Genomic DNA, 16,304 nt, shown 5'->3' with positions numbered 1-16,304 from the left:
GAAGAAATACGTGTTTTTTTTTGTTTCAGCTAAAAAACGGTTTTTGGGGGCAAAACCCACTCAAATGTCAAGATGAGGACAAATTGAAGTAAGGATCTGACCCCTGTGTCCCTCTCCGATTTCCATGAAACTTGGCAGGTGTGTGTATAAACGGGCCTAAATGAAGAAATACGTGTTTTCTTTTGTTTCGGCTAAAAAACTGTTTTAGGGGGCAAAACCCGCCTCAAATGTCACGATGAGGTGAGGATCATCTGGCCCCTGTGTCCCCCTCCGATTCTCATGAAATTTGACAGGTGTATAGAGAGGCCGTATGCCCCCTGTTTCTTCCTATGCCATATTTACGTGGTTTCGGGGTCAGATCCCCACTTCAATTTCTCCTCATCTTGACATTTGAGGGGGGGGGGAAATGAAAACACACATAAATGTGAGACATTCCATTCCAGGATGAAACCTTTAACACATATAACAAGATAGAAATGTTATACAAAAATTATACAATTGTTCTACAGTTACAGTTCTACAAATTAAAATAAAAAAGTTCTGGATCTGGATTTCGGATCCGCTAGGATCCGGATCTGGCCATCCCTACTATACACCTGCCACGTTTCATGGAAATCGGAGGGGAACACAGGGGTCAGATCCCCACTTCAATTTGTCCTCATCTTGACATTTGAGAGGTGGTTGCCCCCTAGAACAAATTTTTTGCCGAAACAAAAAAACACGGATTTCTTCATTTGGGCCCTGCAAGTTTCATGGAAATCGGAGGGGGAAACTTAGACCTCCCTTGTAAGTGTATTAATTAATTACAAATCGCGCACGCGCGCACACACACTATATATATATATATATATATATATATATATATATATATATGTGTGTGTGTGTGTGTGTGTGTGTGTATGTATGTTATATATATATGTATATTAGCAGGTAACAATATGTTATAAGCACATTCTTACTTTCCAAAGAAGCGCATGTGGGATGGCAAAACGGATCCGGATCCGAAAATTCCGGATCCGGATCCGAAAGTACCGGATCCGGATCCGAAAATTCTGGATCCGGATCCGAAAGTTCTGGATTCGGATCCGTTTCTGAAAATTCCGGATCGGCGGATCCGGATCCGAAAAATTTTAGGATCCGGATCCTTAGGATTCGGAACCAACCGGATCCGGATTTCGGATCCGCTAGGATCCGGATCTGGCCATCCCTAATGTAAAGTGCTTACTCACAAGAAAAGCCCAGTTCGGATTAATCTTCTTTACGAAAATTGCATTGTTACGGGAGAAAGGTCCGCGATTTAAGACAATCCAATTGAACGAGAAGTTCTGAGAGGGGACAAACAAAAAGACTCAGCCGCGGAAAGCTTCTTGGGTTGCTATGGAAACCGCCGCAAGAATGTTTTCTTGAACAACCGAGTCCGAAACTCTTTCTCTCCTCGTCGCTCTGTGGTGCGGTCGGTGGTGTGTCTGACTGAGACGCGGAGGACTTGGGTTAGATTCCCGCTGTTCGTGATAACTAAGTCACTGTACAAATGACTCTGTGACTCACCTAGCCTCTTATCAATGAGCACCGTACTTCTGTTTACGTCACCTCTTCTATGGTCGAAAATGTTTGGAGACTAACCTCCACCCTACATAGGTGCCTTCATGGCACGGTGAAATTCACATGGGTTTGATTGATTGATTTAGTTTATTTTACTTCGCGTTTTATGCCTCTTGGCTAATTTGCGAAGATGGGGATGAGTGATGAAATTGATGAATGGATATTCACAAACAACAAAGCCCGACCGGGATTCGAACCTGGGACCCTTGGCGTCGCAGCGCGATGTGCTAACCACTCGGCCACAGGGTCGGGCGAAATTCACATGGGACCTTTTCTTTCATCTCCTACTTTTCCAGTACTAAGGATGGCAACAAAATCAAGGTAACGGATATCCGGATTCCAAATTAGCCGATATTCGTTTCTGATGCAACGGATAATCCTGATAGTATGGTAAAGGTAAAAAAAAGGTAAAGTGCTCCCCTGTGCATAGCACCACGCCATGAAGGCGTATAGGAGGTGTGGGGGTAACGCCCCACACTTTCTTGATCCAGTCGTGAGTGGGGGTGATGTGATCAGCATCAGGCCCCTGACCGCCTTCCCCCCCTTCCCCTTAGGGTTTCCCCAGGTACCCATGTTATTCGACGCTGGGTGGGCGCCGGGGCCGCTTCCAACGTTAGAAAAATTCCCGGATTTGAACCGGCCGGGGATCGAAACCGGAGTCCTTTAGCATAGTAGTCAGACGCGTTACCGACTGAGCCACATATTCAGATAATCCGCGTGTGCAGATCACTATTTACTCTGGTAAAAATGGTTGCTGAAAAGGAAATAATTCGATAATATCCTTGTACAAATGATTCACATTGAAAAATGAGGGAACAAACTCGATAAATACTTAAATTTTTAATGATGAGATCTGTCTTAGAAAGAATCGAAACATTTTGAAGAATATTGTGAGTATCCGGGAACGGATAAATGAACAGATTAGATGACGGATTTGTTGATTGATTGATTTAGTTTATTTTAATTCGCGTTTTGTGCCTCTTGGCTAATTTGCGAAAATGGGGATGAGTGATGAAATGATGAAATTGATGAATGGACATTCACAAACAACCCAGCCCGAGCGGGATTCGAACCCTCGACCCTTGGCGTCGCAGCGCGATGTGCTAACCACTCGGCCACAGGGGACGGATTTGTTGAGTATCCGTACGGAAGAAATACGAACATGACGATTAAAACACTATGCAGAGAGGTCGTAAGACAGATAAACTGTAAAACTTCCCAGATATTTTGGATATTTCAGATAATCCTAATATTAGTATATTTAGAATTTTCGAATAATTCCGATATATAAGGGTTACTTGAAATCCGGATAGAAAATTATCCGATAGCAGGATATTTTAAATCCGGATAGAAAATTATCCAATATCCGGATATTTTAAATCCGGATAGAAAATTATCCGGTATCCGGATAAAATCTTATCGAGATTCAGCCATCCCTAGTCAGCACATTCTAAACTAAGGTGACAATTATGGGTTATGAGGAGATGCAAACATGATCTGTTTCGTTTGTTCTACACGCGCAAGGACAATGTGATTAATCAGAATTGACATACCGTGAATATCAGTTGGTTTTCTCATTACTGTATGCAGATAGTACCGCACGTATATATACCGTATCAGTGTGCACAGTTAGTTCCATTCAACATGTAATTCATGTGTGGATTAGAGCAGGATCTGTGAAACTGTAATCATCTTTGAGGTGTGTGTCGCAGACTCTTAATGTTTCCTATTGCTCATTCTATTGCATCCACTGACCATTGTAGACCTTACTAATAGATCTGTGGATGTCTAGCACTGAGCCTAACAAGCTGATCCAAAGGTCTCGCTCGTTAGCTTTATCTTCATTGGTGTATCTGTCTAAATTTGCACTTTCTGATGGCGGTCAACCGATTATACTGTAGTGCTGAGTGGTTAGTGAATATTATCAGACAAACGCAAGAAGGATATATGACAGAAGAAGGATGTTCTCATTAGTTTGGAAAGAAGACCTTACAAATTACATTAATTTCTTCATCCGAATTCGTATATCACCTTACACTAGTAGTTCACAACCTTTTTCAGTCCAGGACCCACCTTGAAACATATTACACTTCATGGGATCCATAAGCATTGCGCCGGCAAAATTACTCGTAGGAGTGTGCACCAAGTTTATAATTATATTGTTTGCTAACATCGAGTACTTTAAGAATCCCTCTTTTACACTTGCTTAAACAAATTACACATACTTCATTCTAGAAAAATAAATATGTAATTTAGAAGAAATTTTCACTATTCTATGGGTCAGTTCTAGTATAACATGGAACTAAACACACATGCTGAAATTGAAAACAAATTAAAAATTACTCGCCGAACTAGTGTTCAATGGTAGACCGCAAGTAACATAAATGTATAGGACTCCCCGATGGCCCAGTGGTAGCGTCGTCGCCTTGTAATCAAGGGGTCACGGGTTCGATACTTCGGTGGAGGCACATAGTAGTGGTTCGGATTCCACTTTAAACTGTAGGTCCAGTCCCGATTAGCCTTACTGTGCATAAAGTGGACTTAATACAGCTAATCAATCAACAGAAATGTATAGTTTGGACTACGTACAACATGTGTTGAATTTAAATTGTTAAAACAATTTATCTTAGTTATTTAAATGTAATAGGGTTTTCATTCAATATTTCAAAATTATGATACACGGATTAGTCAGATAGTTGTGTTCAGTGCTTTTTATATCAGTTTAGTATGTACGGTCACCGGCAATAATATTGAGGGAGCTTAGATCCTGAAACACTCGTTTCCTCTGCATGCAGAAAATGTGCGTTGCCTAACTCAATGAAAGTTTGGCTATCGGCAGGGAAGCGAGTGTTTTGGAATGTGGCTGCCTTATTTTTATTGTCTGTGACTGTACATGTTGCTGTTCTTCCATACTTAGTAGTGTCTCTTTTGTTCTTTTCAGGAAGTACGAGTGCTCTTGTTTTCCTGGATTTTCGGGACAACACTGTCACATTGGACCGTTGTGCAATATCTCCAAGGGGATCAACCATTGTCAAAATGGAGGAATTTGCATGTAAGTAGTTTTGTTTTTTAGTTTTCGGTCTTGTTAGGATGTGATTCTTTCTTGAATCAAGTGCATTTGGGTTTCAGTAAATTTATTTTCCGACCCACCCTTTCTAAGGTCGGAATATGGATGCAGAGAAGGCGAAAATAGAGAACAATTGTTGGACTAGTCCACTGAATCCTTGTGGTGTTATGGCTTAGGAAGGTACACGGAATGTGTAATCACATCGTCTTTAAGAGTTTGCCTCTCAAGTCCCTCTCATACCTTCCAGGAGTAAAACATTTTATATTATATCACATAGAGGCTATATTTTGTTCGCATCTGTTCTTTGCAACGTCCTCCAGTTGAACACCACTCATCATAAAGTTAGTCCGCTACTCTTTGTGTCGGGAACATGAGACTCCCAAGGCTTCCTGGGTAAAAACACAACACAACTTTCAAAGTTTAGATAATGTATATCAAAATTGTATGTACAAAGTTTACAAACAGCCTACATATTGATATCCGCGGCTTCAGTCTAGCAACTTATCGCCAGAATGCGTGAAAAGATCAAGTTCTTCATTTCAATTCGTGCAATTCGCACGTATAGCTCAAACCGTTTTTACACAAAGATGTTCCAGTGTTTTCACGTATCGCCAGAAAGACAAATAACAATTTAGGCTAAGCAAACACTATTCTTTGACGTAACTGCCGATTCCCCTTCTTTTGTTTTCAACCAAGCTCGTCGTTAGGTGGTAATATTCAGGTGAATCCATTATCTTTCTCTGGCGAGTTGGAAATGTGACGGCAACACTGGCAAAATATTGATGTTTTAGGTTCAATTAACGGCTTTACCGCGTAATTATAGTTATTTATTTATTTAGGGACATGGCACTACATACAAATGGCCATTTACAGTGTCCTGTATTATCACATTGTTTATTACACAGAATATGCAATCAATAAAATCGATAACGTACAATAATATGAAATATGTGTTAAGTAATATAAAAAATAATATGAAAAAGGAATAGAAAGTAGTAACCTGACAAGTGAGGTTAAATCTTACACGGAATATGACAAGAATAGTAATAGAGGAAAAAAACAACCAAGGAAAAACATATGAGCCGCGCATTACATATAAATGATGAGTATAGAAATAATGATAGTAACTAGGAAAAACTGGTGCTTAGCATTAATTATTGCACACGAACAAACTAAGTCCTACATAGAAAATGACTGAACTGCTAAATAGCGTCAAATATTGTTTTGAAAGTAAGCTTCAATTTTCGTTTTGAACTTTCGTAAGCTTTGGAAGATGTCCACCTTATCATATGAATTTGCAATTTCTTTATACAACCTACACATTTTCCGAGTGAGTGCCGCATTGACTGACTTTGTTAGAGCTCTCGCTACTTGGAAAACCTCTCTCCGCGGTCCTACCTTACTGTATGATATATAAAAGGGATTTCTTGAGAGCAGTTGAGAGGAGTCGAATGAATTGTTTAGAAGTTTATGTAAAAATTTTAACTGATGTATATTTCTTCTATCATATAGGGATTGTAAGCGGAAGTGTTTTCTAGGGTGTCATAAGGAGTATACTTGGGGTAAACGCAGTCTTTTTTCAGTTTTGGGAATCGAAGGATTTTTTTTTGTACGTTTTCAGTTCTGTTGGTTTCATTTATGTTTTGTGGGGACCAGACGATAGACTTGTATTCCAATTTCGGCCTTACGTAGGTGTTGTACAGCATTTGGAATATTTCTGTCTTCTTGAAGTCGTTTCTAATTCTCATTATAAACCCAACGTTTCTTTACCCTTCTGCCACAATGCGGTCGATGTGCCTTCGGGAACTGTTATTTTCTTCAAACTTAACACTTATATCTTTATAGCTTGAGACTCTTGTCTAATGTGTGGTCACTGATTGTGTAAGTGTGCATATAGTTATTTTTTCGAGTGAAAGTCATAATTTTACATTTGCTAAATCTGAGTTTTAGTTTGTTTTGAGCGCACCATTCTACGAGGTTTCCAATGTCCTTTTAGAGTTCCAAGGCATTGTTATCGTTCGTTATAGACTTACATATTTTCAGGTCGTCTGCGTACAGGGTTTTTTGGAATGCAGCAGGCATTCTGGGAGATCGTTAACAATCACAAGAAAGAGGAGTGGTCCTTGCGGGACACCCGAGGAGGTCTGAAATACAGTAGACACACTATATTATCATATGTATCACGATCAGCCCTAGATCGTACTTGGTTTGATGGGTCTATTGAGCCTCGGCTTCACGGTCAGTATCTCATCGGGGCTTGAGTCTCCTCAGCTCAAAATTCGGGTTAATCCGGTTGCTTCAGTCCTCGATGTCAGGTCCGTCGTAATTCTGGGTCAAAGGTTCTCAATCTACTTATAGATCTTGACCAAGATTCTAGAAGCAATCGACAATCCTTCTTCCCACTAGATTCTGTCGATATCCAGTTAAGTATCCAACTTCCTTTTCTGTTTTCAGCCTCTGACCAGAGAACCGAAAATTAATCCGTGACCACAGAATATGAAAAGGTGTACCCTGACCAGGGTCACAAACGTTGACTACCAACAGTCTATCGGCCGATCCCGAATTCCGGTATATCTCAAGACAATCACAACCCTCTCAATTATATCTCCTGACCAGGAGCATAGAACAGAGAGAACATAAGCCTTCTGACCAGAAGAGATAAGTAACTGTCCTAAGGTAATCCCAGAATGAACTAATTCCTAATAACGAAGTGGAAGTAAACGCAGAAGTTCGAGCGTTGAAAGAAAAGGCGGTTATACGAGTTCCGTATTTATAAGAAGTTCGAATACAAAGGCCACGGGCCAGTTGAAGTTGAATTTTCTTGAAGTTTTCTTGTAGAAGTACCGTTTCCTTGACTCCCATCTGTTTTAAAGTTGTGGTAATGGCGTAGTGCGATGAATTGGCTTCTGTTACCTCTGCAACTGTCGCTCGAGGTTCGGTCTGTGGTGGCAGTTAAATTACGAACTGAGTGTTGTGGTCCTTACAAGGGCCGACAGAATTTTGGTCCTAAGAAGGGCCGAACTAAATTTTGGTCCTAAAAGGGCCGTTTTGCTATGACATTTCGTGTTATATCTGAGTTGTTTTTGGTTGTCTGTTTAGAACATTTCTGTGACGAACTCGACGAGTGCTTGTAGGACTGCAACGGTTCTATCGGATTCGTTCGTTGTCTTTTCGATCTTGTCTTTCGCCGTTTTGATGAGCGTTCTTATTTTCTTGTCTTGTAGTTTTGCCAGTCACCATTTGATGATTTCATTTGTCTCTTCTTGTTCTTCAGTTGGTGTCTGAAGTGTCTGGCTATAATTCATAGTAGTCAATGGTGTGGTCTTCGCAGGTGGCTTCTCTTGTGGTAAGCTGAATGGTAGTTGTTTCTGTTGATCCTTCCCATCATCTGGCTTTGATTTTGGTTTTGTCTGATGTACTGATTGGAACATTTTACAGCTCCTGTAGTTGGCCGTATGGTTTCCTCCACAGTTGCAGCATTTTGCAGGGAGTTTTCGGTCTTCCTTTTGGCATTCTGCTGTGAAATGATTATTTGCACATTTCACACATCTTGGTTGAGCCATGCATTGGCTCTGGGAATGCCCTATCCTCTGGCATCTGTGGCATTGCAGTATTCCTGGAGAGTGGTATGGCACCACTTTCATCTCATAATTCAGAATGTGATCTTGGCTGTAGATGTTTCGTGTTGTCTCTCCTTTGCTCAATGAAACTAAGTACAGTGGCATCGGTGTCTTGATGAAGGTCTTCGGGTCTCGTCTCTTCATCTGCTGAACTTATTGTACTTTGTAGTTTTGCGCTGCTAGCTCTGTCTGTATTTCTTTCGATTGGCAGATGTCTGAGTACTACTTTGACCGGCCTCTCTCGACGTGGTTTGTCGGTCGAGTGCTCTGTGCAGTGATTGATGAGCTTGTTGTAAGCTGGTCTAGTGTTGGCTTGTATCTTCATTCCATCATGTAGAATTCGGATCTTGGCTTGTTTGTCATCTATTATCTTTGTCACCGAAGTGACAAATTGATGGCTTCTATCTGCGTTGTAGATGTAGACTGCTGGTAACTTGGCAGTCAGTCGATGAATTGTCTCTTCGTTATGATATCAGAACGTTTGGTACGTGTTTGATGTGTCAATTGGCTTGACTATCTGTGGTGTTCTAGCACGTACTGGCTTTTTAGGATGAATAAATGGTTCTTCCATGTCTTCTTCGTCGTCGGAATAATTGCAGGGGTGTTCCCTTTTCTTGATTTGCATCTCGCTTGGACTTTCTGGTTCTAGCTGTTCTTCCTTGGACTGTGACATGAAGTTTTCTTCCTTCCCTCTGGTAGGCTGGCCAGGACGTGGTGTTTATTGTGCCTGTTCCTTCTCTTGACGTTGTTTCTCTTCTTTTCGCTTCCTCTCTTCCTCCTTCTCTCTGTCTCTTATTTTCTTCCTCTCCCGCTTCCAGAGTTCATGGGCTTCTCTTTGTTCTTTGGTCAATGGCTTGTTTGAATTTCTTGGTCGAACGAAAGGCGGTCCGCCTCCTCTGCGTTGCTCGTAAACGTTTCTCTGCATCTGGTCTTCTTGCTGCCCTTGGCAAACAATACGTCTGTTAGGATCAGAATCCCAAAGAACCGAGCTTCGCTGCTTATATAGCATTTCTCGGTGCCGTGAAGGATTTACCAACTTTTATCTTAACATCAATTTTACATTACAATAAAATACAAATTAATTAAATATCAATGAGGAACATAATTAGCTACATATAAAAAATACTATTTTTACCCTTTTGTGAATAATAAATATGCAATATAATTTTAATTGTTACACTCAGTATTTAATTTGATCAGGGAGTATGGCTTCTTCCAACTCCCCTCTCTCCCTGCAACGGCCACGCGATATGACAACAAAGAAAAAGAAAAAAATTACGTCAAAATGTTAAGCAAAAAAAAATAATTTATATACAGGTTTTGTCTTGCGCAGCCATAACTTTCTTATGCGTTAACGTAACTAAATTCTGAATACACTGTCTTGCAGTAAAAGAATCAGGGATTATTATGATATTAGTCTAATTATTGTCCGCCAAGGGACATGACAGATATAGCGTGGGAAAGACAGCCTAATCTTTCGTCCTTTCCCTGTGACAACGTTTTCATAAGGTTGAGTCTGCCTGGCTCTTACACAATAGCGTTAGCTTTCTTGCATTGTTGTCACCGATAATAAACTTCCAGCTCTGCTTGCTGGCAGAAAGAAACAAACTCTTGGAACTTATATTTAACATCACGATGTATAGTTTATATACGAGGTGTGTTCCACATTCCTTGGTAATTAACCATTAACATATAAAATTATAAGTACAAAACAAAGAAAAATATTAAGTTTATATACGTATTTGTAACGTGGACACTGCTACACGTTACATATGTAACATTCTGTTTCCGGTCTTTAAGGTGGAGGAAATAAGTTTTTAAACACGGCCCGAGAGGTTTAGATGGTGAAGCTTTTGGAGAAGTGTATCATGATCAACAAGATCGAACGCCTTGAAAAATCAGTATAAATTACATCGACTTGCCCTTTCTTGTCTAGCATCAAGATTACAAAGTCGGAGATTTCTAATAAATTTGTTACAATGGATAGTTTATGTATGAATCCATGCTGATGATGGGACAGTATCGAATGAAGATATTTTCACATGTATTTACATAAGTTTTGTTCGAAGAGTTTGGCGGGAGTTGAAATGAGGGCGACTGGTTTATAGTTGTTGATATCAGCTTTCTCGGAAGTCTTTGGAACGGGACACACTTCAGAAATTTTCCACATTTACGGAAACATGCAGGTGGAGAGTGAACGATTGAATAAGATATGTAGCGGGTATTTAAGGCTTTCCGAGCATCCTTTTATCACGTACGGGAGGCCATGTCTGGACTCACGGATCTTTTCGGTTTCAGAGATTTTATTGCATCTTATTATAGGTGATATAATTAATATTAGTTAAAATAACATTTTTTTAAAGATCTTAACAACTCAACAAATATCAAACCATAAAGACTCAAGTTCGTTTCATCTTTCAGAGGTCATATTTCCATTTTTATGATAAGAATTGCTAACGATGTTCACCACCTATGGATTTCCACTTCAACGCTTAGAGATGCAAGAGGTGAGCCTTTCTGAGACACCAAAATGTTGACCTCTTTTCACGTAGTACAGCCCGGATGGTTGCAGATAACAAGGCTCTGGTGTGTGGACTCGCAACCACTATAATCCTCTGTGGGGTCTGTGTTATCTTGTCCGTCTGTGTTTCTTATTGCCTATTCACCAATTTCATCTTATCACCTCCCATTACCATCCTCACAATTATAGCTATTTTCAGTTCTTACGGCGGGCGCTCTAGAAGCTGGCAGGGGATGTGGGGAGCGGGGATTACGCAACAGACCAACCAAACAACAGCAGTGGCGCCGAGAGACACGACGCGGCCGGAGAAAGTACTACGTGAAACTCGTTCTACTGGCCGCTACGTTTCTCATCGCGCTGGATTGGTCGCTTCCCCGCTCCCCACTTCCCCTGCCAGCTTCTAGGGCGCCCGCCGTAAGAACTGAAAAGAGCTATAGCAAAAAGTGAAGAAAAATATAACAAATCAATGCATCTTTAAAATTTTAGCAATTCGACAAGTTAAGATATCATATATTCCCTTGCTTGCATGGTAAGATTAAAATACAAATTCCTTTACCAACAAATGAGATGTTTCTTTTCTCTTTCTTATTCCAAAGACTCTTGACTTGTTCAGTTCGGTTTATCCTTTCTCTTTTCTACTTGTTTCCTCCTCTTTTTTCTTCGCTTTTAAGGTAAGTTCCCTCCTCCTGCTCTCCTATTTAACCTTTCACTCTTCTCTTGTCTGCAAATTTCTACTCAATTATCCCTCTCTAGTGCTCCTCTTTTATTTTTCATTACTTTATCTTCCATCACTTCCTTACTGTCTTCGTACTATCAGTTTCTACCTTCCTGTCCATATCCTTAGGTACAATCACCGGCAATAAAGATGGGACACCCAGATCCTGAAACGTCCCTTTCCCTGCAATGCATTGTCTGTGTTGTCTAAGTGAACGACGATAAGGAGACTTCAACAGCGAATTTTCAATGACAACATTGACCAACGCCCCAGAGTTAGGCCACACACATTGTTCCTTGAAGGGGAGCGAATATTTCAGGATCTGTGTCCCATTTTTATTGCCGGTGACTATACCATATTAAAGTTGCAATTCAGAAAGTCGTAAAAATTCCCGAAAGCATTTGGCGTGTTTCGTAGCAAAAGGAAGTTGCTGCTTCAGCGAAATTTCATTCAAGAAGACGTAAAGTGAGAGATTTCTATCGCGGTCTCTGCAAATCCCTTCGGAATGTACCCTCTGCGAGTTAAACCTCGTGCCCCTTTCCTGGAACCTTGAAGATAGCATTTGCTATTCCGTAACTTTTCCCGTCTCGCCGTTTGTTCTCCCAGAATCTTTGAGAGAGAGAAATTGCTGACGCAAGCGTAAAGATTCGACCCGGGGCAACGGTAATCCGAGAGGTCAAGTTCGCAAGTGCTGATGGGGAGGATGGGTGAAAATAGACCCCCAAGGAGACTGCCAAGGTCGGTGTTGACTGTTCGAAAGGGGTTAACCACTCGAGACGTCTCGTTGATCTGGGAGAATTTGTCCCAGAGAACGATTGTCTGGCACATAGAGAGATGTCTGGAGTTTTTTTTTTAGCCACCTCTTCTCTCTTTGCGTTGCACATTTCTCCTTTACTTCCACAAGGGCTTTCTCTCTCTGTTTGGAAACTGATTTGAATCTCATCCTCAGGGATTTTCGAATGTCATTCAAGGAACACATTGTCGCTAAGTCGCACTTCATTAGACACCGGGGATCTCTTGAGTTTAACATGAAAGTCTCTTGATATGAATTAATCATTTAGAATGTTTGGTACAAAAGAGACTATGGGGGTGCGAAATGAACGGAAGGATACAACAGCGGCAGACTGTAAGAAGCAAGAGAAACTTGAAACCAGTAAGAGCTTCATGCTTTGAAAGCTGAAAATTCACTATAACTCTTGTCCAGTCTCAAGGCTGGCGGCCTACATGCTGGCAAGGAAAGTGGGGAGCGGAGAAAACGCAGCAGACCAACCAGACAACGGCGGTGGCGTTGAGAGTTACGATGTCGTGGGAGGATGTGCTGCGCGCACTTCGTTCTACAGACTGCTGCGTTTCTCATCGCGCTGGATTGGTAGCTTCCCCGCTCCCCACTTCCCTTGCCAGCATATAGACCGACCGCCATGAGACTCGTAGAGCTTAAGTCCTTATCACCACAGCCCCAGAATGTTCTCTCTTATTGGATTACTTGACCTGATACGAAGAAGTGATTGTTTTGGCTTATTTTAATTCGTTTTCATGCCACTTTTGGGTAATCGCGAAGATGAAGATTGTGTGAGGAAATTAATGAATTGACACTCACAAGGAATGCCAAGGCTGGAGATCGAACACTCGGACCCCTAACGTTGTTGCGCGCTGTGCTAACCACTCCGTCACGGAGGCTGGCGTATTGATCTAGGATCCAAAAATTTTCAACATTATCTTGAGATATTACGAGGGCCGTTCATGAAAAACGAAACACGCTTGGACGTATATATATGAAAATAAACTTATTTCTCAATGTAATCCCCCTGTACACCGATGCACTTATTCCAGCGTTTATACTACTGCGTGGATAACAGATTTCTCAGTTTTCGGAGATCTGAATTCCTTGCGTCGCCTATTCGTCAATCTCTTCCGAAGAAATCTTTAGAGAGTCCAAACAGGTGAAAGCAGCATGGAGCGAGCTCAGGTCTATAAGGGGAATAGCACTACCTCCCAGCCGAGTTTTTGTAGTGGTCAAATTGTGTGGTTGCAGCAAGCGGGCGTGCATTATCTTGCAGAAACAGAACTCCTTTAGTGATGAGACCAGGCTCATATATCAATGTACACTACACAAGTTATATTCATTTTTAATTTATATCCCGTGAAGAGTCATTTGATTCAATTTTTGTTATTTTGCTCAGCTCTTCTGTAATTTTTAGCTATTCGTGACGATGAGGATGCTATGCTTAAATTAATTATGAGACACTCGCAAAGAAAATCCATGCTCAGGACGAGATTCGGACCGGATAACTTGGTATCGTAGCGCCCTGTGCTAACCACTCTGCCACTGAGGTTGGGGTGGAAAATAATGTACTGAAGTTCTATCCATCTCCAGATAAATATGGGGGCCTCCCCGATGGCGTAGTGGTAGCGTCGTCGCCTTGCAATCAAGGGGTCCCGGGTTCGATAACTGGTGGAGGCACAAGTGGTTCGGATCCCACTTTAAACTGTAGGTCCAGTTTATGTGCATAAAGTGGACTTAAAACATCAAATCAATCAATCAATCAATCCAGATAAATAAGAAAGAATTGGCTTAAAAAAACATTTGCTAGAGTACCCTTATCATTGGAAGAATAGTCAAGTGAATTAAATGTCTTTACAAGGTGGATACTTATGTTATCAATGGTATCTTTAATATTGGAACATTCACAAGATATATGGAGAAGGACAATACTTATTTCTCTCTCAAGAAAATTACCATTCTTTACCATTATTAAGGCTAAGAAGGACTAAATCATAGTTTCGTTTCAGACCTCTAACTTCTAGAAATAACGCCCAAGCCATGCAATTCCGTTAAGATTATCGCTCCACATGTTGCAACTGCAATAATGATGTACAGAGACATTAGCATCCTCTTCCTATTCAACTTCTACTATAATGAACTCCACAAGGGTGAAGGCTATGGAGCATGGATGAAGCTTCATTCACAAGGTATTAGTAGAACAATCTCACGAGCGAAATCCCTTCAGGGCCTCAGATAGTAAAATGAGGAGCCCATTATGTGCATTGTAAGCACTTGAGTGGGAGAAGGGATTTATTGGCTGATGAATGCCTATGATTCGATTCTGTATTGATGCACACGTAATTAAGGGATGCTACGCAAGTAGTCCTTGATGCGAAGGGGTGGTTGTAGAAGACTGCATCTTCCATAAAAGGGTAACTTACAGAGTGCTGGTTAAATTTCAACTGGAATTTCTGTATACTTTTTACAATCATTTTTTGCTAATTGCAGACTCACTATAGGTCTTTTCATTTCTTACGGCGGGTGCTCTAGAAACTGGCAAGGGGAGCGGGGAAGCGACCAATCCAGCGCGATAAGATGCTCAGCAACATATAGAAGGAGATTCACGTAGTGCTTATTTCCGCCACGTCTTATCTCTCGGCGCCACCGCTGTTGTCTGGTTGGTCCGCGACAAATTCCCCGCTCCCCACTTCCCTTGCCAGCTTTTAGAGCGCCCGCCGTAAGAACTGAAAAGACCTTTAGTGTCTGTTATCTGTTCTTGTGTTTTGTTTTGCTTCCTGTTCCATTGTAGTCTTTTCCCTTTCTTCATTTTGTATTTAGTTCACGTTCGGTTTCTCTTATCTGTGTATATTTCTTGGTATCCCATTTCTCTCGAGGTTCCCGCACTGGAGAATCAGGAAATCTCATGAAATTTAAAAAGATAAAAAATCTCAGATGAAAATCATTGAATTGGTCAATAAGTCCCAATGAGGCACATCTAAAGAAATTGAATGTCCTGTTTCCTGAAAATTAAGTGCAGTAATTACAAATTCAGTAACTTGTAGTCGGTATGTCGTCTGGCTGCCACGCGCAAGACCCGGGTTCGATTCCCCGGGTGGGTGATGTAAGGCCGGAACCTTTCCGGCCTTGTCCCCGCTCCGGGTCCTCACCCAGCCTCAAATTAATTGGTAACTGAATGATAGCAATGAGTCTGCATTCGTAAAGGAACTTATGTCCGTGTATTTAAACAGTTTCTTTATTAAGCCATGACATATGATTATATCTCTTTATTCATGGAAAGAATAACATAGTGGCGGAATATCCCTTAAATTACAAGGTATTTATAAATATATGGGATCGCAATTTCTCTGGCACTATCTTCCTTTCTTTCTCTGTTACTTTTTCACTCTTATGTACTTTTATTTTACCTTTACAACAATTTATCTGATCTCTTTTCCTGTCCATCATTTTTCTCACTATGTGAAATCCGCATGCTATTTCTGGTTCTTCTTATCCCTATCTATCTTTTTCTTTTTCTCTGCCTGTTTCAGTGTATCTCCCTTTGTCATATCTCTCTCTCTCTCTCTCTCTCTCTCTCTCTCTCTCTCTCTCTCTCTCTCTCTCTCTCTCTCTCTCTCTCTCCTCTCTCTCTCTCTCACACACACACACACACACACATACCTTTATTTAATATCAATCTTTCACAATATCTGTATCTCAATTTCTGTCAATCTCCTCACCCTTGGTAACCTGGTTCTCTTTTGTTTTCTATACCTCTAGCCTGAATGTCTTATCTTTGGCATTTTCTCTTAATATTTCCTGTTGTCAGCCCTTTATATTACTCTCTCGCCTAGTTCAGCTTCCATTTTCTCTTGTTTATTTCGCCTTGTATCATCTTTCTCACTTTTGCATCTTCTTTTCACGCTAAATATTCTCGGTCTCTAGTAAATTCTCTCTCTCTCTCCATGTGACTTTCTATCAGTTGCTATAATCTCTTAACCGTTTCTGCCTCTATGCGT

General features: G+C 41.0%; 1 protein-coding gene across 2 annotated transcripts in view; it reads left to right on the top strand.

Moving 5' to 3' along the window:
• Positions 1–16,304, top strand: part of LOC145994371 (uncharacterized) — a 947,129-nt gene that overhangs the window by 565,351 nt on the left and 365,474 nt on the right. For both annotated transcript variants that reach the window (XM_083130485.1, XM_083130492.1), the window contains exon 4: positions 4,544–4,654. In XM_083130485.1, coding sequence (XP_082986611.1) covers positions 4,544–4,654 — 111 coding nt within the window. The remainder of the gene's footprint in view (positions 1–4,543; positions 4,655–16,304) is intronic.

The sequence above is a fragment of the Lepisma saccharinum genome, chromosome 1 (assembly GCF_977018435.1).
Source record: "Lepisma saccharinum chromosome 1, izLepSacc3.1, whole genome shotgun sequence".
In the NCBI taxonomy this organism is placed as follows: domain Eukaryota; kingdom Metazoa; phylum Arthropoda; class Insecta; order Zygentoma; family Lepismatidae; genus Lepisma; species Lepisma saccharinum.
This window is presented reverse-complemented; position numbering and strand designations above follow the sequence as displayed.